We start from the raw sequence: 27172 nt of genomic DNA on the forward strand, positions 1-27172 counted from the left end.
TACCCTCAACGTTCATTTTGAACTTTTAAGAGAACTGAAAAAAATGCTTGCCATGTAAAATTTGAAAATAAAATGCACATTACAAAACCACATCACCCTTATATAATTTAATAATACAATCAGTTGTTAAGGAGCTCAAAAAAGAAAGAAAATGAATTGATGATAATGGGAGTTAAGGAAGGACATTTCTGCTTTATGGTTCGGCACCATTCAACAAACTCTCAGTCCTTTATCTCTTGGAACCCTATGCAAGTCTCTGGCTATTTCAGGTCTAGTCTTGTTTTTGTTCTACACTTTCTTGTTTAATAAAAGACATTGTAAATGGTGGAAAGATATTGATGCAAAAATCTGCAGGTAGAATCAAATTAATAAAAGACATATTTCAATTGAAGTTTTAGAAACAGTTTTGAAAGCTCCAAGTACTTTTAAAGTCAACGATTCTGCTTCAAGATTTAAAATAAATGTGATTTTGCTCTTTTTTGAACCTTAATCTCAGGTTATGTTATGGATTTCGTGAGAAGTGAAGTATCAAGTGCTTAATTCTTCAGGCCATGCATTCAGCTTTTTTAAATGAAGTTATGCAGAGGAGGCTGCAGGATCTTAAGGAGGACTGGACAAGTCCTTGAAATTTTCATGACATACATGCATGTTAGCTTAGCTTGGACAGAAGTTACATTGACACAAAAGATTTGTGAAGCTAGCGTACAAAATCACACAGCCAAAACCTGCGTGGAAAAGTTCATTTCAATTGGAGAAAAACAAAACAAAAGGTTCACCTGTGTTCGACTGCTGAACCTTTAGCTAAAATTTACAAGCTTTATAATTCCTGGAAATAAAGTGAAGTTGATTACATTATTTGAAGATTATTGGTTAGTTTCCGATATAACAATAGTCCAAAAGTTGATTTGTTCAAAGCCATTGACTCAATGGAAACAAGATTCAACGAGCTTGATAAAGATGCAGTTCCTTTCCTTTTTAAGCCTTTTTGAACTACCCACAGTAGAAGCAATTTGCATATCCAAACTTTTAATACAAATACAACAGAATATTCTTTGCACTTCTACATGTCAAACACACACTTCCGACTTAATATTCTAATGGTCTTTCTAAATCAGTAAAAGGGACAGCTAGGAGATACCGTATTTCATGTTGGTTTTAGATTACTAGCAGCCAGGTACATGCAATGCATGCACATCAGAATGTCAATGCCAACAGAGAATTTCTGCAGCTCAATGTTCAAAAATTATGTGCAGAGGAAAGGTGCTCATCTGCTGTACCCTCAGTTCTCTTTCCTGTTTGTGATTTATAATAGAATAATTTTTTTTTTTGTTGGCATTGGGTGTCAGGGAACAACGTCCCGACTAATCCTGGGGTGCACAGGCACTGGCCAGTCCGATCATCCCTATGGATTGTTTGCATCCAGTGAGATTCAAACCATATATAATAGAATAATCAAAAGCATATATGATTAAGTAATAAGTATTCTTTCTTTTATACAGGAAGAGGGAGAGTTCTGAAGTTGGCTGTTTCTTTCTTATCAAGTGGAGAAAAGTCTGGAAACATAAAACATTATGTGGCATCATTTCACATGTTGCTGAACTGCTTTCATTTTTTTTAAAGCTTTAACACAATGCCATTCTCTGTATAGTAGCCAAACAGGCCCAAGCAATTATGCAATAATGCTTGAAGAAACATGCAGGTGAGAAACCTCTAATGCTCTTTTATTTCCAACTTAGGAGATATATTATATAATAATGTTATTCATAAAAATAACCGAAAACTGTTATTTTTAATATGGATTGGAATATAGCTGGAGAATTGCCTAGGGTCCCTCGAGGTTTACTTCGGTTGGATAAACTTGGGTTACCTTCTTTGAGGTGCTGTCAGAATTAAGAATCTGGTTCTATTTAGTTGTTGTGTTGGTTTGGTTAGATTTTATTGTATATGTTTGTTGTACTAATGGTTTTTTTGCAGGTGAGGACGTTGTTTTTGTAATTTTCTCTAGATGTACTAGGTTTTTTTAATATCTGGTTTCGGATTTTTAAATTGTAACGCCGGGTATTAGTATGTAATCACGGTTTTCCTCCGCCATAAGTGAGGGTTTATTAATATAATCGGGACGGGATCACTCGTGGACAGGTGATTCTCGGCTCTTCATCAAAAAAAAAAAAAAAACCGAAAACTGTTATGCCGTTGCTGGCTTTTTCCCCTCTCCTTGTATTACTTAGATTCATTTTTTCTTTTTGGGTTTGGCTTCATGTTGGTAGTACAATCATTTTCTTGCTGAAAAATCAGATAAAGAGAATTTATGCCACGATTGTAAAACATTTTCCCAGACAATTAATATGCATTCAATGCTAATTAAACAGCTTCCATCTGTATGTTTCAAGCATCTTGCACCATAAGCATCTCAAACACCACCATTGTTTTGTTTGATTGTATCTATATGGTGTTCATCATCAGGTACAGCTAAAACAAAGCTACACAAGTTGTAGTAATCATCTTTAATATTACAATGAAAGCATTATGGATAAACCAACTTCACCACTGATCCTGTCTCCATGTAAACCAACTTAAAGGCTCGGTAACTTCACCACTGACAGGATTTTCTTACACCCATTACCGCACCCATGATTGACTAAGCGTCTCCAGATCAGAAAAGCATAAACAAATTATTCATTCCAAAAAACAGTTTATGCAGTTTATGCAACTGGTTGTCCAAAAGAGAAGAAGTTGCATAAACAAATTCAGTGTTTCCTAACAGCTTGATCATTTGGTACCAATTGATTCATACGAGAAACCAGGGCAAGAAATCTTATGTTTGAATCCTAAGATCTCCCACCTGGTTTTAAAAATTCCATTTGCCAACACATGGATGAATGGTTGAAAGCCAAGCGTAAGAGAGAGTGTTGAAATAAATAGATTTATTTCTTAGTAACCACTTGTGCATTTGGAGTAATTATTCCCAACAGAAGAAAAATAGAGGTTTTCAAACTTATTATGATTGTGGTCCAAAATAGAAGGGCCTTGAAGGAATACCACCCACCTCACACCAAAAAAACAAACCACTTGTTTAGAAAGTTTTGAATGATAGAAGTGTTTTCAGCCTTTATAAAAGTGGTCCAAAGCCTATTCTACCAACCTTGGGTCAACATTTATATTAAATTAGTTTTAGGTTGGACAATGCCTTCAAGAATTAAAACAAAAGAAGGAAAATAAGTCATGTAGTGGAATTTATATAAGTGCCTTTTTTTTAAAAAAATATCTATAAAATGTCCACTTCAGCATCGCAACTGTGGGCAGTGAAGTATGTACAACACAATTGGCATTGTTTTGCCATCTAAAATGTGGGAACAATGAGAGGCAGAAGAAAGAAATTTGATGCAATAATCATAAAAGAAAAACTAAGTTAAATCCTTTATCAGAGAAAGTTTTGTGAGGGTTGGGAGACAATTGACCATCTTTTGCTTGATTGCGAGGTAGCCAGTGCTTTGGGAACACCATTTTTGGATTGTTCAGTCCTAATTGGGTTATGTCGTACAGAGTGGTAGCCTATTTGGCATGTTGAAGAGGCAGTTTTATTTACTCTGAAAAGCTAGGCTAGTTTATGGACGTTAAACACATCTTCTGTTATGTCATGGACATTTAGTCCGTTACAAACAATGGCCCCCACCCGAGAAAATAATGTTTTAAAGAAAAAAACTTTCAGCTCCTCCATTGTTTTCACATGGTTTTCGAAGCTTCTATCATTTCGCTCCTGCCAAATGTGCTAACACATACATGTAGGGACCATTTTTCAGATTGCTGCAACTTGTGAATTACCTCGAAAGCCTCTCCAGCATGCTAGAAAATCCACAACATCACCCAAGATAATCCAAGTCCTATAAAAAAATCAGCCCACATCAAACTCAAAGGATTTGAACTGCAGAATATATCTCAGGAAAAGGAAATCAAACAATCAAGAATGATAAACTATATATAAATAAATAATAAAAGATAAAAGAGGAGGGACTACTAGAGGTAAAGAGAAAACAGGATAGACTGAATGAAATAAAAATTCAATAAGATTATGGAGGCACACTTTAGGGGACCCCCCACATGAGGAGAAAATTATATTGCAGACTTAATTGGCTGTCTATGAAAGCTAGTGAAATATAAGCAAATTCATAAGTAATAGAAACAAGAATTTCGCCGCAATTATCATAAAACAGGATACATATTTGTAGTCAAAACTTGAATAAAAACTTCCCAGAAAGCAATTTGTGAAACACCAGAAAGGTAACTAACAAAACCAACTAGACCCCTATCAATTACTTATTTCTCTAGTCCTCCTGAGAGATGTCTATGGTTTGCTAACATCCATTGTCTATAAATTTGATTTCAATTTTTTTTTTTCCGAGTTCGAGAGATTTCCCTTTTCTAGAACCATGGAGTAAAGTATCCATCTCAACATATTTATGTCATTGCATAAATGACAAATAAAAATCCAACATGTTTTTGTCACCTTAAATGTTTTGACACTAGAGAGTAACATGAACTTGTCTTCTTGATAACCTGTCCATATTTCTTACATGGATGACTAGCGGTTCATTGCAAGTTAGAGCAAGCACCTTCAGAGCATCTACTGTCCTGCTCTTCTCAAATTTCCCAGAACACTAGCAGGAAAGCACTTGATGCAGTAAGCGTGATTGGGGGCAGCACAGCAAGCGACTTACCAAAATGAACCAAGAAATGTAGCCGTGAACAAAGGAGGTCATTGATAGCTTCATATAAGGATCATTGCAGATTTTATTTCCTTTGAATAAAGTTTCATTAATTGTTATTTCCCTTTCCAAATAAGTTTCCTTAGTTGGTTTCTTCTGTATAAGGGGGCCGAATATGGGATGGATAGTTAGTTATCATTTTTTTGAATATTGGAAGGATTGCAGAGTTTTATCAATAAAACTTGTGGCTCGTAGTTTGGAAAGACACAGCTCTTCTCGGATTTTCTTTCCTTGGTACGTTTCTGCTACGTCAATTGGCATCGAAGTAAGGTTTCGCCTGACTCAATGGCAAGAAACGAAGGCAACCAACACAGGAATAAGGACCTCAGTGCGCAAGCTCTTTGGAACTCTATCCAAACTCAGAACAAACAAAACCAGCAGCAGTTTGAGGGGATTGAACGCATGTTACAAGAAATTCAAAGTTCCATCACCAATGTCCATGTGGAGGGCAATAGGGACCAAAACGAAAGGCAAGGAGATAGGGCTCATCCAGGTGGAGGAAAGGGACCCAGACGACCACCACTAAACCTTGGTGGAGATGACTCCTCCAGTGATGAAGAATTCGGAGACTTGGTGGGAGGAGCAAATCATAGGAGTCGTGATGGCAATACCAACTTCAAAATCAAAATTGATTTGCCATGTTTCAACGGTCATCTTCATGTTGAAAGTTTTCTTGATTGGCTATCGGAAGTGGAAAACTTTTTTGACTACATGCAAATATGAGAAAATCAACAAGTGAAGTTAGTAGCTTACAAGCTACGGGGTGGAGCATCGGCTTGGTGGGAGCAAACGCAGAACAACCGAAGACACCAAGGCAAGCAACTTGTCCGTGTATGGTCCAAAATGAAGAGGTTGATGAGGGAACGATTCCTTCCACCAGACTATGAACAACTCTTGTACCAACAATACCAGAATTGCAAGTACGGTGCCAGGACTATCAATGAATATACGAAAGAGTTTTATCGATTGAATTCTAGGAACAATCTCTCAGAGACTGAGGGGCAGCAAGTGGTGAGATATATTGGGGGACTACGCGTTGCCATCCAGGACAAGGTCACCTTGAACACCGTATGGACCCTATCGCCCGCCCCCCCCCCCCCCCCCCAACCAGGTCACCAAGCTATGCAACGGCAAACAGAGTAACTGAACCACCAACTCAATCGAATCCACCACATGTCCCTTCATCCAGTCGTGACCAAAGGACGCAAAATATCCACCAGGGTCCCAAATCCAGCGCCACTCCAACTGGGGGCAGGGGAAGCCTCAACCAAAATCCTTATAGCAAACCTATCAGTGGCAAGTGTTTTTTGCTGCAATCAACCAGGGCATTGCTCCAACGAGTGTCCTGCTCGAAGAGCCGTTAACATGGTGGATGGTGAGGATTTGACCAAGGAGGATGAAGGGGAGTCAGGCGAAGAGGACGAACTCGTTGAAGGTGACGAGGGTGATCTAGTGAACTGCGTTATTCAAAGGCTCCTCCTGACGTCGAAGCTTGAAGATCATACCCAGAGGCACGTTATTTTCACAACTCGTTGCACCATTAATCAAAAGGTTTGCAATCTGATTATCGATAGTGGGAGTTGTAAAAATATTGTGTCGAAGGCATTGGTTTCTACGTTACAACTGAGCACCAAGAAGCATCCCAGGCCATACAAGATCAGTTGGATAAAGAAGGGCGTCGAGACTAAGGTAACCACTACTTGTCGAGTTCCATTTTCAATTGGTAAATTTTATAATGATGTAGCAGACTGCGATGTGGTGGAGATGGACGTGTGTCACGTGTTGCTCGGAAGGCCGTGGCAATTTGATGTGGATGCCACGTATAAGGGGCGCGACAACACTTATTCCTTTTGGTGGCATGAAAAGAAGGTGGTGTTGTTGCCCACGGGAGAGAAGTCCAAGGAAGTAGCAATGCCTGAGAAGAAGAATAATTTTCTTATGGTAACCGAAGATCAGTTCTTGATGGATGCAAAAGAGAGTGGAGAAGTTTTAAAGTTGGTGGTGAAAGGGAGAACTGAAGAGGACATTCCCGAATTTCATCCCCATGTTCAACAACTACTTGAAGAATTTTCAGATATTGCTCCTCATGAATTGCCTCCTGGTCTACCCCCCATGCGAGACATACAACATTGCATTGACTTGGTACCAGGCTCCAGCCTCCCCAATTTGCCACATTACCGAATGAGTCCGAATGAACACAAGATTCTGCAAGATCAGGTCGAGGACCTCATTTGCAAGGGGCTGATCCATGAAAGCATGAGTGCCTGCGCCGTTCCAGCCTTGCTCACTCCAAAGAAAGATGGTAGTTGGAGGATGTGCGTGGACAGTCGCGCCATCAACAAAATCATGGTAAAATATAGATTTCCTATACCGCGACTAAATGACATGCTAGACATGCTTGCAGGCTCAACAATTTTTTCAAAACTTGATTTGAGGTGTGGTTATCATCAAATACGAATTTGACCCGGCGATGAGTGGAAAACAGCTTTCAAAACAAAGGAAGGTCTTTACGAATGGCTGGTCATGCCATTCGGCTTATCCAACGAGCCCAGCACCTTCATGAGGGTCATGCACCAAACTCTCAAGCCTTTCATTGGTTAGTTCGTTGTTGTATATTTCGATGATATTCTCCTGTACAGCCAAGATGAACAACAACACATGGTGCATTTGCGCGAAGTGCTCTTAGTTCTAAGGGAGAACAAGTTGTACGTTAATTTAAAGAAGTGCAATTTTAACACCAACAGATTATTATTTCTGGGTTTCATTGTCGGTGCAGATGGAATTCATGTGGATGAAGCAAAGGTTCAGGCTATCCGAGAGTGGCCACGCCCATCAACCCTCATGCAAGTTCGAAGCTTCCATTGTAACACCCGGACCCAATCAAACTCATTTTTTATTATTTATTGATTTTGGTTATTTATTTATTTTGTTCATTTTATTTTGTTTTATTCACACGTAAATTTTTTTTTCCGCATGTTTTATTTTTCTTTTCTTTCTTTCCATCCATATTTCTTTTTCACCCTTAAGTCTTCCTCTCGTCCACTCCATGCACACACACGGCTCAGCCTTTCATCCGCACACACGTCTCTCTTATCTCTAGGGTTTCACCTCATATATATATATATATATATATATATATATATATATATAGAACACTCATAGGTTTTTTCCATGCTATTAGAACCTACCCAAACTGAGAACTCCACTCCAGCTACCTCACCACCTTCAAGTAGTCACTGCAACTCGACGCTCGGAAACTTGCAAGTCACCGTAAAGCGAGAGGACCCATGCCGAGGCCCAGCCACTGCCTCGAACGAGAGCTCCCTGCCAAGATCCTCCATGCAATCTCTTGCACCGTAGCCCACTGCTCAGCCGCCGCAGCACTACCTTGCACCACCAACCAACGCTGCCGAGACTGCATGAAGACGTTGCTGCAACCTCTGTTTTTCCTAGTCAAAAACAGAGCAACAACGTGTGAGGGCCAAAGCTTGATTCGACCACCCTCTTCAGAGCCGCATCTCGCACAAGAGTCTGCCGAAGATCTGGAGAGCCACTGTAAGCCACCGGCTAGCCACTTCCCATCCACCCTGTGCAACGTCGCACGCCTCTTCTTCGTCTCACGGTAAGTTTCCGTTTCTTTCTGCACACCATACTCTCTCTGTCTCTCCCTCATTCCTTCACCGTGTTCGCTCATCAGTTCTCTCTCATCACTCTCCCTCTCGTGCTCAGTTGCTCAGCTCGGCGACGTCTTCGCAGCACCGCACCCAGCTCCGTCTTAGCTCTTCCATCTCGGTGAGTCCCTGCCGCCGCTGCATTTTCTATAATTTCATGTGTATGTTTATCGTTTGTTTTATTCATAGGGTGTATTTATATATATATATATATATATGGAAAGTTCCCGGTTTTAGTCTACTGTTTTTATTTATGAAATATTGTTGGTATTTTAGATATTTCGAATATTAATTTTTATTGAGTTATATAATTATCATAATACTTATTCGATAAATTTTTTTATTTGGCACGAATTCAATCAAGTGGATATTGATGGTTTTGGGAAAATGAGGGTATTTTGGGAATTATGAAAATTTTAGGTTTTGAGGAATTAAATAGGTTATTTTAGAAGTTTAGGATTAAATATCGAAATATGAGATTAATTAGAAATTTACGAGAATTACGTGATTATTTTATAGGTGACGATTAATTATTGTTCGATATTTTGAAGGAATTTCTGAAAAAGCTAAGTCTAGGTATGCGGGATTCCTATGCTAGACCTTACACGAATTATTGAGACTGAGGTTGACTTTCTGAAAACTTTACATATTTTTGTGATGAAATGAGAACTTGGGAAAAACCAACATCGGTCGCTTATTTGCATTACTCGTGAAATCTGTATGAAAAGAGAAAATACTTTCTGACATGCATTGTGTAGACATGAGCTAAATTTTGTCATGTTGTCTCTGAAATCTGAAAAAGAGCGATATTGAGAATCTGAAAAATTGTGCATTTATTTAGAAAGATGCTCCGACTTTTATTTTCAGCATGTAAGAATGATCTGATTATGTTTTGGTACTCTGTTTTATTTTGATATGGCATCTGAAAACCTTTGGCATGGTGTACTGATTTTGTATCTGACTCTGTCTCTGCTCTGCTCTGCTTTGCTATGCTCTGCTCTGCTTTGTTATGCTCTGCTCTGTTTGGGTTGGTACCAACTTCTCTGTCTCTGAGTGCACCCACTTTAGAAACAAAGTGATTTTATTGTGGTCTTTCCTGTGTGCACACTCGAGGTTCCGAGAAGAATAAAGGAAAGATTTCACTTATGTCTCTGCCCGGTTTGGCCACCGGGGTTAGCAAAACCCTACCACGGGGTTGAAACATCGTCTCTGCTCTGTGAGATGTTTTGTTTTGATGTGATGATGATGCTCAGGTTATGTTATGCCAAAGTACTCTGGGTTTTACTTGTCATAAAACCATCGCTCTGTTACTTTTGAAAACATGTTTTGTTCTGCATGATAACTCTAGGAAATATTTTGTTCTGCATACTCTATTTTGTAAATGATCATGTTTGCACGCTAGCATATGTTCTCTGCTTACTGAGTTGTTGATAACTTACCCCTTATCTCCAATTATTTTTCAAATGATTTTTGAATAGTCCAACTAAAGATCAGGATTATGGAGCATCGGTGAGATGATTATTTAAACATAGTGGATTACTCATAGAAGATTTCTGAGAAGTGGCGGATTTTATTAAGAGATTTTGTAGTATTCTGATGATATTATATTTTGGAGTCTATAAATATATTGATGAATTGTGAGTTTTAAGTTATAGGGAGTAATTCTTCGATCCATGCGGGAACGGGGCATTACATCCATGGACTAGCCACTTTCTACCGGCGGTTTATTCGAAATTTTAGCACTCTAGCGGCACCAATTACTGAATGCATGAAGAAGGGCAAATTTCAGTGGGGTGATGAACAAGACACGAGCTTTGCTGTCATTGAAGAGAAGCTATCTATAGCCCCTGTTCTTGCGCTGCCCAGCTTTGAAAAATTATTTGAGGTAGAGTGTGATGAGTCCATTGTTGGCATTGGGGCTGGTTCTCTCGCAAGAAGGCCAACCTGTCAAATTTTTTAGTGAAAAATTAAACGAAGCAAGGCGCAAGTGGACTGTTTACGAGTTGGAATTCTATGCAATAATCAGGGCCTTAAAGCATTGGGAGCACTACTTGGTCCAATGAGAGTTCGTGCTATATAGTGACCACCATGCGCTGAAGTTCATTAATACTCAAACCCACATGAACCGAATGCATGCCAGGTGGATCACATTCAAACAAAAATTCACCATGGTCCTTAAGTACAAGTCAAGGCAGCACAACAAGGTTGCGGACGCTCTTAGCTGACGGGGGGAACTCTTAGCCACCCTACGGACTGAAATTATTGGCTTTGAACAGCTCAAAGATCTCTATGTTGAAGATGATGACTTTGCCGAGACTTGGAAGAAGTGCAAACTCAAGCTACCTACAGCAGATTTCCATATTCAAGATGACTATCTATTTCGAGGCAACCAACTGTGTATCCCACGGATTTCTCTACGCAAACATTTGATACGTGAGTTACATGGTGAGGTTTGGGAGGTCATGTGGGTCGAGACAAGACTATTGCTTTGGTTACCGAGCGATATTATTGGCCACAATTGAAGAGGGAAGTTGGCAGGTTTGTTAAAAAGTGTCCCATTTGTCAAGTGGGAAAGGGACAAGCTCAAAACACCGGACTTTATACCCCCTTACCAGTGCCGGAAAACATATGGGAAGATGTGAGTATGGATTTTGTACTCGGCCTTCCACGCACCCAACACGGGGTGGACTCCATCTTTGTTGTGGTTGATCGATTTTCGAAGATGGCTCATTTTATACCATGTCGAAAGACAGCTGATGCTTCAAACGTCGCCCACCTCTTCTTTAGGGAAGTTGTGCGATTTCATGGAATTCCGAAGTCAATTACGTCGGACAGAGATGTTAAGTTCCTCAGCCATTTTTGGATTACCCTCTGGAAGAAGTTTGAAACCAACCTCAAATATAGTAGCACTTGCCATCCGCAAACAGATGGGCAAACGGAGGTAACAAACTGCATGTTGGTCAACATGGTCCGGTGTATTTCTGGGGATAAACCAAAGCAGTGGGATATATGCCTTCCACAAGTGGAGTTTGCTTTCAACAATATGATCAACCGATCAACTGAGAAAAAACCATTTGAAGTTGTCTACACTCGGCCACCGAAGCATACTCTAGACTTAATCCCACTTCCCAAACTTCCTGAAGTTAGTATTGCAGTAGAAAATTTGGCAGAAAGAATCCAGCAAGTTCACTCGGATGTTCGCTTCAATTTGGAAAAGGCCAACTCACATTACAAGCAAGCAGCGGACAAGCATAGGTGAGTGAAGATTTTTCAAGAAGGAGATTTGGTAAAGGTGCATTTACAAAAGCAGTGTTTCCCAACTGGAACTTACAACAAGCTGCAGAATAAGAAGTTCGGACCATGCCGAATTATGAAGAGAATAAATGATAATGCTTATGTCGTTGACCTCCCGATAACATGTCAATCTCTTCTACTTTCAACATAGCAGACATTTTCGAGTACCATCCACTAGATGAAGCACTCTATCCTGACCATAGCTCGAGGACGAGATTACTTTCCAGTGGGGAAGAATCTGATGTAGTAAGCGTGATTGGGGGTAGCACAGCAAGCGACTTACCAAAATGAACCAAGAAATGTAGCCGTGAACAGAGGAGGTCATTGATAGCTTCATATAAGGATCATTGCAGATTTTATTTCCTTTGAATAAAGTTTCATTAATTGTTATTTCATTTTCCAAATAAGTTTCCTTAGTTGGTTTCTTCTGTATAAGGGGGCCAAATATGGGATGGATAGTTAGTTATCATTTTTTCTGAATATGGGAAGGATTGCAGAGTTTTATCAATAAAACTTGTGGCTTGTAGTTTGGGAAGACACAGCTCTTCTCGGATTTTCTTTCCTTGGTACGTTTCCGTACGTCAGCACTAATCCCACATTTCCTATTACATTATCTAGGGATATCTCCACCATCTACAAAAAAAAGTTTAGAAAATTCATGCCTGATGGGAAAACACCCATAATTTGATGACAATGAGCCCATATTTCTTTTTGATAAGTAGATAATGAGCCCAGATTCCATAGCGAGCTCACTGTAAGGAAACAAATTATCCAAGTTTTCACTAATTGGGTGGTACAATAGAAGAATCAAGATGCCAAAGACCTAAAAAATTATCTTCAGCACAAAAGAGAATTCAAGTTTCTCTAAGCAGGAGAAACTCTCCAAATGAAACAGAACAAGAAAGGAGCATTTACACTCTCCTCAACAACTCTGGATAACAAAGATCTCCTACATTAATTGAGAAATTAGTTTCCATATAATTCCAATAATAGTACAGACTGACAAATATGGCAAAACAAGAAATGTTTGGAAGATATAACTCGGATATGATAAAGATACATACAGGCATATGACAGCCTAAATTACATAGGAAGAATAAATGGAAAGCCAAAACTTAATACGACACAAGGAAAGAAATTTGGAACTGGAATGATGTATGTAACACCCGGTCCCAACCAAGCTCGTTTTTCAAATGGGTTTATAGACATGACAAATAGTTATTACTATTACAAGCCAGGTGGAAGGCAGTGCAACAAACAATAACGAATGCCTCCTCCTCCGCTTCCTCTACACCCATTGCCTTTTCATCTGCTCCTCTCTCCAAATTGAAGAATATATGACCCTTTCTTATATTGACGATCTAGAAACACTTCTAGAGGATGGGTTGCAAAACCTCATATCTCTCCAGAGTTTGGAGATACTTAACTGCCCTGAATTAAAGTCTCTCTCCCAAGGTGTACAATATCTCACTGCACTTCACGAACTAGAGCTTAGTAAGTGTCCTATGCTTGATCTAGGCAACGATGAGCACGGGATGCAATGGAAAGGGCTTAAAAGCCTCAAATCTTTGAATTTTACAGATATTCCGAAATTGGTGTCTCTCCCGTTGGGGCTTCAACATGTTACCACTCTACGAAAGCTCTGAATCTCATATTGTTCAAGCTTGATGGCTATACCAGAGTGGATCTGCAATTGGGCATCACTTGAGCGGTTCACAATTTTTAGATGCTCTGGTTTGACATCACTGCCTGAAGCAATGAGTAGGCTAACCTCTTGGAAAGTGTTGACAATTCATGATTGCCCCATCTTATTACAAAGATGCAAACAAGACAGAGGTGAGGATTGGCCCAAGATTGCTCACATCCCAAAGCGGCACTTGTCCTGATCCTCAACTAGAATACGTTCATCCTTGAGTAAAATACGTTCATTTAGGTATTTTTCTACCAATTTTATCTTTATCCCCGTATCCACTTCTTCACCTTCAACTTATAAAAATCAATTTGCAGAAACGACTTTGAGTAAAGAAGAAACAGGGGAGAGGGACTGAGAGTTTGTTAAAAAATCTAATGTACTGCGACTTCTACAAGTAAATAACTTAGTTATGATTACCTCGCTTTCTTTATTGTTTTATTCTTCCCTAGTCAAATAAGAAATATCACCATATGCATGATTCTTCACATCCAGGAGAATGGTAAGGAGGAGGAAGAAGAGCAAAGGGAAGAAATATAGGAGGCAGCAATGTTGAGGCTATGTAATTTCACGACGACAATTTCAACAGGGTCTGCATATTTCTTAGCATGGAAAGTGATGGTAATTTGATTTTTGCTGAACTTGGGATGATACTAATCATTCTTTTGTACCTGAGGTAGAAGTTATTGGTAGAAAGGATGACAAGAAGAAGATCAGAGATATACTTATTTCTGATTCCAATGTTAAAGAGAATGTAGGAATCCTTCCGATTATATACTGGCATCGGAGGATTAGGAATGACCACACTAGCTCAATTCATTTTCAATGAGCAGACGATCCAAAAATATTTTCAGTTAAAAATGTGGGTTTGTGTATCTGATATCTTTGATGTTCAAAAAATTGTAGAAAAAATCTTAGAATCTGTAACAAACCAGAAACAAGAAGTTGCTGCAATGGAGGCATTGGCCTCTCGTATTCGGAAAGAAGTAGTTACTGGTGTTGGATGATGTGTGGAATGAGGATAGTGAGAAATGGGATCAATTGAAAATTTTGTTGATGCTATCCAAAGATTAAAGAGAAGGGATTTATTAATCATGTAATGTTTTGGAAATCTATTACAATAAGCAAAACATTGCTTCAAATGTGAGGGAATTAAATCATAACTCAACTTGAAGTTGGTAAGATGTTATTTTCTTTTATTTTTGACAGTTTGTTGTTCTTGAAAGACATCCACTCTGTTTCTGAGTTTTCCAAGCACAACAACGTCCTTCCAATTGTTCTTATGGCTAGTGGGACACCTACACACTTGCCACGATTCTTGAATTCCTCGATCGGATCTTGTCCATCCCTAAACGTTAGTCGCTTAAATAAGGACCATGACTCGTGTTCATTTAAAACTTTGCCACCGTTTTATTGCGTGTGGATGCTAATATTCTACTGCCTCTTGAACCAACCATCAATAGTTCTTTTAAGCTATCCCATTTTTCAATATCCTCATTCCATACTTCATCCAACACCTGATGACTCTGCTCACATGTCCTCTGCATCAATGCCAACTATAGAAAAATCATGGACGCCTTCATGATTTTCCTGGATTGCTAATATATGCTTTATTCTTTAACCTATAGAAATTTAAAATAATTTCATAAAACAATCATGCCAACTATATATAGCAATGAGAGATTTGGTGGAGGCCGTGGCTCTTGTCACCCTCTTAGTTGGGAAGATGATTAATATGAGAAACAACATGATTTCCAAAGTCGAGCACGTGTGGTACTAATGTTTAAGATCCAGCTAGTGCTGCTACTCCCATCCCATCTTCACTACAAGAAATAAAGCCTCTTGCGGCAATTTTGTGTCTGTTGGAAATAAAATCGCCGCAAAAAACCTTTAATTGCAACGAGTTTTACATCGCCGCGGCCTGTTGAGTTTGTTGAATGGTGCTCAAGTTAAGAGAAGTTTGAGAAGACATGGTAAATGGTGGAAAGATATTGATGCAAAAATATGCAGGTAGAATCAAATTAATAAAAGACAAATTTCAATTGAAGTTTTAGAAACAGTTTTGAAAGCACCAAGTACTTTTAAAGTCAACGATTCTGCTTCAGTATTGAAAATAAATGTGATTTTGCTCTCTTATGTTCTGGTACTATTGCTTTCTTCTGGCTCTTGGGAATGGTGTCTATTTTCTTTTGGGATTGTGAAGAAACGGTAATTTTTAAGGGTGGTTGTTGGATGTGATTTGGAATCTAGGAGCTCGAGTTTCTTCTGGCTTTTCAATTTAGTTTCTGTGAATGTTAAATTTGTATCACAATGAACTACTTTTCTGAGTTTATTTGATGCTTATCAATGGAGGAATGTTAAGTGAGGGATGCTGAATGAGGAGGTTGGCTACCCTGGGAGAAGAAGAGAAGAAACGGTTTTTTTTTCGGGGGAGAAAAGAAACGATTTGGGGGGATTTCCTGTACGAGAGAGGAAATGAAATTAGTAATTCTAATTTCCACTGGTGTGATTGATAGAATGGTAGCCTGGGTTGAATATTCATGTATGGCATGTAATCGTTTTTGCGTGTTCTTAGACTCAATTCAGATTACCTTCCTTTAACAAGCAAATGCTCTACAGAAACATACAACATGTACTTGTGGATAGGATAGCCTGTGAAACAGCTAAACATTCTAATGATGACAGAACTATATCCTCACACTTGCTGTGTGACACTGCATTGAATCCTCCACCCAACTATATCCTCCCCATTTCTACCACCAAAAAGAGTCCCTGATTTCAACTAGTACCAACTCCCGCTACCATGGTTTCTCGTCCATGCACATCTCATGTTCTCTGTCTGGAGTGTAAACAAATACATCTGAGTCTTAGTTCCACTTTCAGATGACTAGATGAGACATTGTACACAAGTCAACCATCAAACACAACGGGTTCTTAAAAATCTTAAAAATATTATTAAAATATATAACATTATATTATTATTTTGACTTTAAGATGACTAGTCCAATATGAATTCACCTAGCCAAAAGTTGATATTATAGCCAAAAATTGAGATTTTAGCCACACTTTGAACTCGGCAATGGCCAATGCTCTCAACAGGGATAAACATCATTGTAAACCATCTTGCTACCGTGTCCTTCCATCTCCTTCAAGGTAAAAGTCAAAGTCATATCACACAGGCGTGTTGATACAAAAAACGTCGTGAATTGTCAACCACCCTTTGTTGACTCAGTTTTGGATGATTGTCAAGCTTAAGTAACCACTAATTCCGGTGAACTTCTGCATAATTTATTGAGGCCAAGCAGGTTAAATGCATGAATGCATGGCTCCCAATACTAGGACTATTCAACGACTTAAGACAGAAATTAAAGAAAATTCAGACTAACTCTTGAACATTTTGCTACATAGTAGTTGGTCATCTCAGGAATTTTCTTACTTATTAATAGTAATATAATCGATCTGTTTGAAAGCCAAGTGTTAACTTATTTCCTCCCTTCCCTCTCCTCTCCTCTTCTCTCTGGCTTCTATGTATACAATGAGGAATAAACCTTTCATTGCAGCCATTTTGCTGCTACTTCGGCTTTTGTGTAGCCTACAACATATGGGTCTCTCTCTCTCTCTCTCTCTCTTCTTGCGTTATTCCATGATTACCAAATATAGCATGTGTACATATTGTTGCCTTCTTTGAAACTCATTTAAATCATTGCTCAATACATTGTGCAGGTGCACAATCCATAGGTGTGTGCTATGGAGGAAGTGGCAATGCAGACAACTTACCACCTGAGTCGGAAGCTGTTAAGTCTCTGCAAAACACAGAGCATTGGCAAGATGCGCATTTACTCTCCATATCCAGAAATTCTGGAACCCCTTAGAGATTCCAACATAGAACTCATTGTTGGCGTCCCTAATGACAGCCTTAAAGACCTTGCCGACCCTTCAGCTGCAACTAATTGGGTCTAGAGGAACATTAAAGATTATTCTTCCAATGTCAAGTTCAAGTATATTGTCGTTGGAAACGAAGTGAATCCAATCGGTGCAGCAGCTTGGTTTGTTCAAGTATATTACCCTCTCTGGGGGCCCCTGCACTGTTAAGTATGGTCATGATTCATGTCTGTATTGCAGGATTCAATACATGAAATGAGTTGAATAATGCCTGGTGGCAATTGCATGTACATGATGTACCTACTAGCTAAGCTAGCCCAAGACAAAAAGCAAAACTCAAGTACTAACAAATCCCATAAAAATAAAACCTCAATCATCGCCTAATGTATGGAATGCCAAGCTTGTCCATGCGAATGAGCCCCCTAATATAAAATGGAACTTCGTCATAATTAATACCATAAGATCCTTGCTTTGCCAAATAATCCGCCACCATATTCGCCTCTCTAAAAATATGTCGAAACCGTACGTTTAACTCACCCACAATCTCTTTCACTTCTTCCCAGTAATTCTAAAGAAACCAATATTTGCACACTCCTGATGCCAACCATCTAATAATCACCTTTGAATCTAATTCTACCAAAATATCCCTCAACCCCAACCGCCTACACAACCGCAGCCCATCCAGGAGAGCTCTACACTCAGCAATAGCATTTGTAGCCTGCCCATAGTAGTGCGCAAAACCCGCCATAACCTCACCTCTAGAATCCCGAATATTACCACCCCACCGGATTCACCCGGATTACCACGAGAATTACCATCCACATTTAATTTTACCCTCCCTCTCTCCGGTGGTATCCATGCAATTAATTTTAACCTTCTCTTCACAATAGGAATAATTGAGCAACCTAGTCTCTCCATAACCATCCAATCATGTTTTCCCAAACACCGAAATTTCTTGACCCCACTCAATCCCCTAGAGTCGGTAGCTTTGGTCGTAGCTGCCTCAAATGACTGTAATCCCATTAGGAAAAGTCTTATTGCAAGCAAGTTTGCATATCAAACCACGCACCAATGCTGACATGTAAGGCATCCGTTTAATAAAACGGTACGAATTGAAAGTGAAATGATTTCGTAAGACAGGAGACCTTCTTCTTTTAAAATTTTTCTTCTTTTGTTTTTATTTTCAATAAAAAAAGCTATGTCAGCGTTGGAGCGCGGTTTGGCACACCAAACCGTTTGTACCTAAAAAGGCTCAATCCATAATGTTCCATTTTTTGAGTGGATGGCCTACGCAGTTTTTGGGACCATCTAATGCCGTATTAAAAGGGTCATCGGGCGAAAGTCAAGAGTCCCCTGCTCTCTTTAGGCAAGCAAAGGGAAGACAGGCCTTGAGGATGAAATTAAGGTTCTTTTCAGTTGTAAAACCCTACCAAAAGGTTTACATCATCCTATTAACAGCCGATGCAGTCTTTATAATCAAATAGTCAGCCATAAAAACTGTTTTGATGAATACTATTCTTCCAACTTGCCGTTTGAACACTCTTCTTTTGGCCTTTGGAATGACACTTTGGAGTCAAATGTGTCTTCCCAGGTAAATCGATTCTCAGATATGAACACAAAGGCAATCTGAAATCATCCCTTAAAAAAAAAAAAGACAATGATTTAAAGTGGTTCAAGACACAGTTTTAGCACCAAAGGACGTGGGATTTGGTGTGTGTGTGTGTGTGGGGGGGGGGGGGGGGGGGGGGGGGGGGGGGGTGGGGGGGGTGCTTAGTAGCTAATTTTTAACACCATGAGTAATTCCAGCTTTTATCTTGATCCCCTTTCATGTTTAAGGAAATAATTAAGGATGTCTCATAGACTGATTGGCAAAACCGATACGATTTAGGACTTTGGAGTAAGAAAAATCATTCCACTTTTACATATCCAGACTTTCCCTTCCTTCCACCCACCCCACATTGCATGGAAACCTTTATGAGCGTGGGCATTTCTGTAAGCAACAAAAGCAACTTGCATAGGAGAGACTCCATCAATCTTTAGGCTGATTGTCAGGATTGTTGCAATCATATCATATCCAAGTTATATTTCTTCAATCTTTATAAGCATTAACACATCACGTTGTGGAGGGTCAGTTTTAGACAATTCCTGTTTAGGAAAGCAGCAATTGGGCTCCATGCAGGAGCAAAAGCTAAATCTGTCAGCACACAAGGGATCTGGCTTCCACAAAACTTAGATCCAAATAAAAACATTTCAATAAGCTGAAAGGGAAAGGAGAGTAATACCCTTATACCCCAACCCGTATGGTGTCAGCACCCATGTGCCAAAAGCGACCTTTCCCCAACATGTGGGCCTAAAATAAGAGAGAAGACGAGAGTTCCCTAGAGTGAACAAGACCAAACCAAACTAACATTATAAAATGAACCTGCACTCGAGTGGTGGGTGATAACAATGAAGGGAATTTTTACTCTTATTTGTCGTGTTCTACTAGTTTGATTATCTACTGCTCAGAAAGGGAAAATTAAAAATATAAGCTGGGATGGGAAGTCATTTTCCTCTAAACTTCCTTTGTTTCTAACAAAGTAGCCTGTACATATTTGTCTCGTCTAATCTTCTGGCATAAAGTCCAATTCTACTGAACAACATCTCCCAACATAAATATGGTAAAAAGAAAGAAAATGTGTAGCTGACAGTGTGATAGAAGTTACAATCCTTTGTACTGCTCCAGTCAGTGTGGTCCAGAAACACATACAGCGTCGTTACGGCGGTAGAAGAGAAACACCCTTCTCTACTCAGAATCATCTGTCCTGATGTATGGAATATGTATTTGCTGTTAGTAGTAGTATGTATTGCCGATGATGGTGATGTACTCGTTCATATCTTCTCTATGGATCTACTCTTTGATGTAGGTATAATCTCCTATATTTTTTGAAGGATTTTTCGCCCTTTTATAAGCTTCTCTATGATTTCTGCCAAGATAAACATGAGTACTCTAATCACCAAGAAGCCTTGACCAGATATCTGCAAATTGTAGTTTTAATTTTTAGCAAAATTCAAGAAACAAAAGAATATCTGTTACCCGAAAGTCAGTCCGTTCAGCCATGCTCACGTTTATTACAAAGGCTGCATTGCAAAAGTTCCATGCCAATAGAAAACTCAAGGAATTAAAAAATAAATATATCTAAAGTTGAATCCACCATCTATTCTCTTATCAGTATAGCGAGAGAGTTTCTTGAGGGATGCACCTTGGCATTTAGATATTATTTGGAAGCTTTGTCATTAGTTGAATTGCTGAGTGATAAATCTTTTCCAGAAGAATACTGAGTAGTGGAGAATGCGGAGCTCTCATTAACCTCCAACACAGCAGCAGAATTGACAGAGAGATTATCCCCTACTGATTTGGTAGGAGAAGGCAAAAGGCTATCGGGAAGTACCTGCTCTACACTGCCCTCATGGTCAACATAGAGGGGAAATGAGCAAGAGAACATAATCAGCAATTGAGAAGAACTAGAAATTACAGATAGACACACGAACACAGAGGAGCGAGGGCAGAGCATACAACTCAAATAGAGTGATGCTTGCTATCATGGCTGACCTTCATTTTTATATGATTATCAAGCTCCATACCTTTTCTGGAGATCAAACTCTTCAGCATGGAAGATGTCCTCCTTGCTGTTGGCACTGTGATTATTGTGAATACAAGCTGGATTCGCTTCGTGCAAAAGATGATGCTCAGCAGCTGCAGCAGAATTGTCACTGTGACCTGCACCAACAGAATACATATTAATCACTACCAGCCTACATCTTCCAGAGAATTTTTTTTTTTTTAATAAGCTACATCTTCCAGAGATATAAAACCAAAGCCATATCTGATGGCTACCATCATATGGCTGACCTTGTGCAACATCTTGTTTGGTTCCAACAGATGGGAGGATGACACTTTGATTGACATTAGCATGAAGCTGAGCAGTTACGAGAACAGGAGAACCAACAGACAGACTGCGCTGGTGGTGGTGTATACGTTCATCCAAGTCTGGAAGCTGCAAATTTATCAGTCTTCTTCCTTGAAGTTCAATTGCTTGCTGTAGTTCAGTCTGCTCCTCTAATTTTCTCCTCAATATCATTTCTTGCGTATTATAAAACATTCTAGGTGCTGTAAGGAGATTTGAGATTCAGTGAGGTAAATGATTTAAACACAAAAAAGTTTAGAATGCATAACGAACTGAAAAGAATCAGCTTAAAAGTTTTTTATTGCCTTTCTAGCATTCTCACCAAGAACGAAAGGGAAAATTCAAAGGAAAGACGCAGGAAGAAGAATGCATGCATGTAAGCTTACCATGGGGCAGATCATAGGATTCTCTAGAGTCGAGCCCAGAGGGACTTGAACAAGGTGAAAACTCTCCCTCTCCAGTTGCTGTTGTTGCCTTCTGCAATCAATAAAAAACAAAAGTATAAAAACAGCAAGTGGACAAGACAAAATCTAGATGGCACAAGAGTAAAGATTTCCATACTTGTCCGGAAATTTTCCCTTCTCCTTGTAGGGCTTGACAAGCACACGTGAATCACATATAAAATGTGGATTCCCTTTGGCCAAAATGAGTTTCACAGTTTCTGAGTAGATAAATGTAACAAACCCAAACATTCGCTTCTGCTGGTATGGAATCCTCACATCTTGGACTGGTCCAAAATTGCTTCAGAGAGATAATAAATTTTAATTATATTCCTGAGTTTGACTTTTAAACACTAACAAATGCACACACTGATGAATATAACTTGATAACATGATATACAAAACTTGTTTTGTTAGCCACTCAAGATCATGCTTTCTGCTACTCAAGAATGGATCCCATTCATAAGGAGGCTGGAAAAAATACTTCAGAATTTTTTTTAAATAAAGATAGTAAATAATTTGCATTCCTATCATTCTCCAAGAACAGCATAAACCCAGAGGACACCTTCAAGTGAAAAAGGGCTGTCCAACATGTACGGTCATCTAAAGAAGTACTTCTACTCAAACACAAGCCCACCACTAAGAGAAAAACATTTAAACACTCCAGCATCTCAACCAGCAAACTATGGCCTCCATGATCTAGGACAGAACCTGCAATCATAGCTGCATTCTGTAATCTAAAATCACGGGTAAAATTTGCATACCTATCAAATTTTCCTCTCCAAAAGATGGATTTCCACATCTTCATTGACCACATATTGCTCGAAAACAAGTTAAATTCAATCGTAAAACATTTCAAATAACAATATCAAGCTCAATTTTGCAGTAGGTTCTTCAAGCACTTGCACTTGATTGATGAGTCAAACAAACCAAGTGACCAATCTCTTGTAAATAATATGACAAGAATGCAACTTCCTAGAAACTGTCCACTTGGATCCTCCATCTACACATTATATCTAGCAATACCGCTTTAGCTAATCCCAAGGAACAGTGCAGATATCAAATATACAAATTTAAAGAAACATTTAATATATCAGATATGAACATTGGATTGAATGTATCGGGTATTGCAGCTTTTGAGCAAGATACTATAGGCCTCCCTCCCTCCCTAACTCCACGTGAACTTCTATCAATAACAGACCGAATGGCTCTTGAAAAATAGGAATCCCAAGGATGCTGCACAATGGCTACCCAAGCCACAGAAGTTCTTCCATAACATTGTGGAAGGTATAAAGGAGCAAAATGGGTACAAAAGTTTTATTTTTTTTATATCAGTAAATAAGAATTTTATTAAAATAGGCGAAGCCAAGTACACGGGTACAAAAGTTTATTGAGAAGACATTTAAGGCTAAAGCAATGAACTCCGCACACAAACTAGAAGTGGATACAATGCTGTAAAGCATGTGGTCCTTTTTTATAGGTATGATAAAATTTAATTCATAAACAGTAAAGAGAAGCTAAAGCAGGTAGTCTTTTCCAAGCAGGTGCAAGCCACAACATCATAATTCCATTACGAAAGAGAAATCACAAGATGGGATACAAATTTCATCCCTGAACACCAAAAACAATTCACCAAAAAAAAAAAAAAAAAAGCACGAATGCATAGAACATAATGAACAGAACTCAAAAGACATGCTTGCTTAGGCCTGGTTTATTTTCACAGATAAGATGAGAAGAGTTGAGATAAAAATTAAAAATTAAATAAAACATTGTTAGAATATATTTTTTTAATATTATTATTATTTTGGGATTTGAAAAAGTTAAATTGTTTATTTTATTTTGTGTGGAGATTTAAAAAAGTTGTAATGATGAGATGTGTTGTGAAAACAAACAAAGCCTCAAAAGTCCAACGATGAATATTGCTAACATAACAGCTGCTCTAGCAATGGTTTATTCATCTTTATATTCATCTTCATATTTGCATAATATGTCTTTAAATTCATCTACATTGGCTTATGCATCTCTAAATTTTTACATAGCTATGAATAGTGCTTCTTCAAGTTTTTACATAGTTTGAAGAAGCACTATTCACTCTCCAAACATTATTTTTAATGTTTTTTCTCTCTCCTACCCATTAAAATCAATTTTGTGAAATTTGTATGAAGATGATTTTGATATATGAAATTTGTATTAAGTTGATGATACAAAGTGTTTTTTTGTACATATTAATATTTATTGATAAAATTGGTAATTTTGATATATGAAATTGGTAATATTTAGATATATGGAATTTATATTTTTGAGCACATAGTGCTAATTGTAAAATATATAAAAGTAATAATTTTAAGAAAAAAATTTAAAATAATAATATTTCATTATTATTTGGTTTAAAGATGTATAATCCAATGTGGTAATTTTTCCTGATATGCAAAATCAATCTTTAAAAGATGTGATTTTGAAGATGCATATAGAGAAACTAATGCTAAGGCTCCATATTCATAATTTGGTGAAGAAAACATTGTTAAACAATGCATATCAACAAATACTGTATATGGCAACCTAATGCGTGATTCTGAAGTAGAGGCGATTTAGTCCTTAAGACAATGGAATAATCGAAAAGCGAAAGGTTGGTATATTACCTGAAGTACTCGGAAACATCTTCGTCTTTAAAAGTGCTGTCCGCTGGAAAGGTCAAGTAGATCTGCCTCGAAGCCGAATTCAACTTTTCTGTAGATGCCATTGCCAAAAAGTCATTCCTCTCTGGCCGGCAGCGGCCCAACTTGAAAAAATCTTCCCCATCATAAATGCTGTCGGAGCTGCCACCGCTCTACAATGCATCAGCAATGCAGCCCAAAGAAAACATCATGAACGAACCCAAAGCCAAAATAAACTAAAGATCAATAACCCTTTTAGTCAAACACACAGACAAAGTTGAAAACAAAATGGGCAATCTGCAATGTGTCATCAAAAACAGAAAAAACTCGAAATCAGTAACCTTTACATGTGATAAACATGAGAGTAGGTTAAAGCGAAAAATGGGTCATCGCCAGTATACCTCTGGGGTTCGGTCTGCTGCTGCAAGAGAAAATTCATGCACTTGTTGTACGCTGACTGTGACGGTGATACTCCAGCCATGAACTGCTGCGCAGCCAATCTTTGCTGCTGCGCAGCCTTCAATCTCATCATCTCCTCCTGCAGTTCCAACTCCTCGAACTTACTCGGGCAACCCACAATGGGACCAGAAGGAATATCAACCGAATCAACAAACCCGCCGTGCACAAACTTGCAATTGCTGCCATTTTTGCAAAACCCTCTGGCAAAGTAAAGGCAGGGCTTGAACCCAGATTCCAAGCCAGGTTCTTCTGACGCGAAACACGCTTCGCTCGCCGAATAGCTCCGTCTGTGAAGATGGGTTTCTCCATGATTGGCAGAATGTGCCCAATTGTGTACTTCATGACCAAATTCGAATCCTGGATCGAGCAAATCTTCGGTCCTGGATGAAGATGAAGAGTCGTTGAGGAAGGAGAGGTACTCGTTGAGGTGGTGCTCGTCAATGAGGTCAGTGTTAGTGCCACTACCGTTCTCAAAGCCATTCTTGCTATATGGGAATGAACGTGAAGCAAGCGACCCGGCGCGGATATTATCGTAGGTTAGCAAAGGACTTGACTTTGGGCTAATGGGCTTGTTTGGGAACCCAGAAAGTAGCCAAGAATTTGAGGAGGCAGTAGATGGGTTTCTATGAAAGTCAAAGCCATTGGGGAGTCTAGGTGAGGAGTGTGAAAAAGGGTTGGCGTTGGTTGGTCTGGCTATGGGATTGAGAGGCGAAGGGGAGGAAGGTGTAGGGGGTGTAGAAATAATATTCGAGGGAAGACCCAACTGGGTTTTGGCTTTGAAGATGAGTGCCTGCAGATATGTCTCAGACCCAAGGGCCAAGCGTATCAAATCGTTCTCTCCAAGGTCCTGTATCAGAAGGTACCCCATGATCTTTGAGGCATTCTCTGGCTCCAAAAATTTTATCTTTGAGAATACTACGTTTGTGGCTTCAAAAGGATCCATTGCTTCTTGGGCTTTTACTTCTAGGAGAGAAAAAACAGAAGCAAGCAAGAAACAAAGGATTGTGAAGGTTTGAGGTACCCCTTCTCTCTCTCGCTTGGCAATCAGTAGGGTTTGAAATATAACAAGCGGGCTTGCTAAAAGGCAGTACTGAGTACTGCTAAGTTGCTAACAGCACTCTCTCACTATTCACTCTTTACTCTCTCTCTCTCTCTCTCTCTCTCTCTCTCGGTTTCTGTACCTGCAATCTCTCTTGAAGAGGCAGAGAGTGGTAAGAGTTCAGATCTGCATAAGCGCGAGCAGCACATAATACATACAATACATATTCATGTGTTTTTGTTATTTTGTATAAGCCATATGAATTACACAGTATATAATATTATCATTCTGTACCATATAGATTTTTTTTAAAAAAAGTTTTTTTTTTTAAATTGTTTTTCACAAGAACATGAAACCCTAGCTAAACGTGGGCCCCTCCTGTTTTTTTTTTTTTTTTTTCACTTTTCCCTCCTTTTATTTGATAATTATTCATTGGGTTGTGTAAGGTCACTTTGTTTTTCTTTTCTTTTCTTTTCTTTTTTAACTTAAAAAGATTTTAAATAAAGACTCATTCGGGTAATTTAAAATATTTAATGATTATGAGTTTTATGTATTTATCACTATTTTACTCTTAACTTTTAAATTTGAATGAAACTTTAGAAGATCAGAGATCTTAAATAATATCACTAACATATTGAAGGTATTATAAAATAAGATTTCTTATAATTTTTCAAATACTTTATTTATTTATTTTAATAACAATAAAATAATAATTAACCAAAAAACCTTCAAAAATGATTTATATTGATGCAACGAGTAAACAAATTGGTTGAAATCATAACTCACAATTAAGAGAAAGGCATATAACTAAAACATTCTTAATTTGTCTATTTATGATAATGGCCTATGCAATTAAATAAAAATTCTTCTCATCAGTTATTATTCATTACCCCACACCTTATAAAAAATATATACATATTTTAAGAAAAAAAAATACTTATAAATATAAAATATAGGACTGAATGATAATTGATGCATAACATTCGTCGTAAAGAAAATGCACAACATTGAAAATTCAAAGTTGGTGAAAAGGACAGTGAGTATCAGGACAACAAACGTCCAAAAGAGAAAATATTGCGAAAGTTCATATCATTAAGAATGATTAAGATGTTCATGTTCTTAATTTGACTATTTTTAGTGATTATCCATTGTTTTATTTCGCTTTTTCCACCTCTTTGCCAAATCAAATCTTGCAATTTATATTTTTTTTTCTTTTTTTAAAATTTCTAAACCCTTAATTTCACAATTAGGTGGGCATGCATCTTTATTATTGACATAATGATGAATGAGTAATTTTACATACAATTGTAAAGTACGTAAACGTCACATAATT

At 38.4% G+C, this 27172-nt stretch overlaps 2 protein-coding genes and 2 long non-coding RNA genes across 12 annotated transcripts in view; 2 read left to right on the forward strand and 2 right to left on the reverse strand.

The window, feature by feature from the left end:
- The window catches only part of LOC121239529 (putative disease resistance protein RGA3), a 35672-nt gene extending 21393 nt beyond the window's left edge, over positions 1-14279 (forward strand). For 2 of the 9 annotated variants that reach the window (XM_041136787.1, XM_041136790.1), the window contains 2 exons: positions 13591-13661; positions 13736-14279. In XM_041136787.1, the coding sequence (XP_040992721.1) occupies positions 13591-13614 (24 nt within the window). In that variant the 3' untranslated portion in view covers positions 13615-13661; positions 13736-14279. Of the gene's footprint in view, positions 1-12966 lie in introns of all 9 variants that reach the window. The other 7 variants (XR_005935311.1, XM_041136788.1, XR_005935310.1 and 4 more) reach the window with 6 other exon arrangements.
- On the forward strand, positions 1196-12818 carry LOC121239534. Its single transcript, XR_005935314.1, has 3 exons — positions 1196-1328; positions 10480-10488; positions 12806-12818. It is a non-coding gene; the product is annotated as an uncharacterized LOC121239534 (long non-coding RNA).
- LOC121239533 lies at positions 12318-26809 on the reverse strand. Its single transcript, XR_005935313.1, has 4 exons — positions 26799-26809; positions 26409-26414; positions 13364-13368; positions 12318-12644 (listed from the first exon to the last, which is right to left on the reverse strand). It is a non-coding gene; the product is annotated as an uncharacterized LOC121239533 (long non-coding RNA).
- On the reverse strand, positions 19848-26085 carry LOC121239531 (zinc finger CCCH domain-containing protein 55-like). The gene is given in 8 exon segments (XM_041136796.1): positions 19848-20741; positions 20925-21060; positions 21178-21450; positions 21634-21702; positions 21705-21724; positions 21809-21988; positions 24327-24503; positions 24743-26085. Coding segments are annotated over 8 exon segments (2040 nt in total). The 5' UTR covers positions 25744-26085; the 3' UTR covers positions 19848-20557.
- Positions 26810-27172: the final 363 nt, after the last annotated feature.

This window comes from Juglans microcarpa x Juglans regia, chromosome 7D (genome assembly GCF_004785595.1).
Source record: "Juglans microcarpa x Juglans regia isolate MS1-56 chromosome 7D, Jm3101_v1.0, whole genome shotgun sequence".
Lineage (NCBI taxonomy): Eukaryota > Viridiplantae > Streptophyta > Magnoliopsida > Fagales > Juglandaceae > Juglans > Juglans microcarpa x Juglans regia.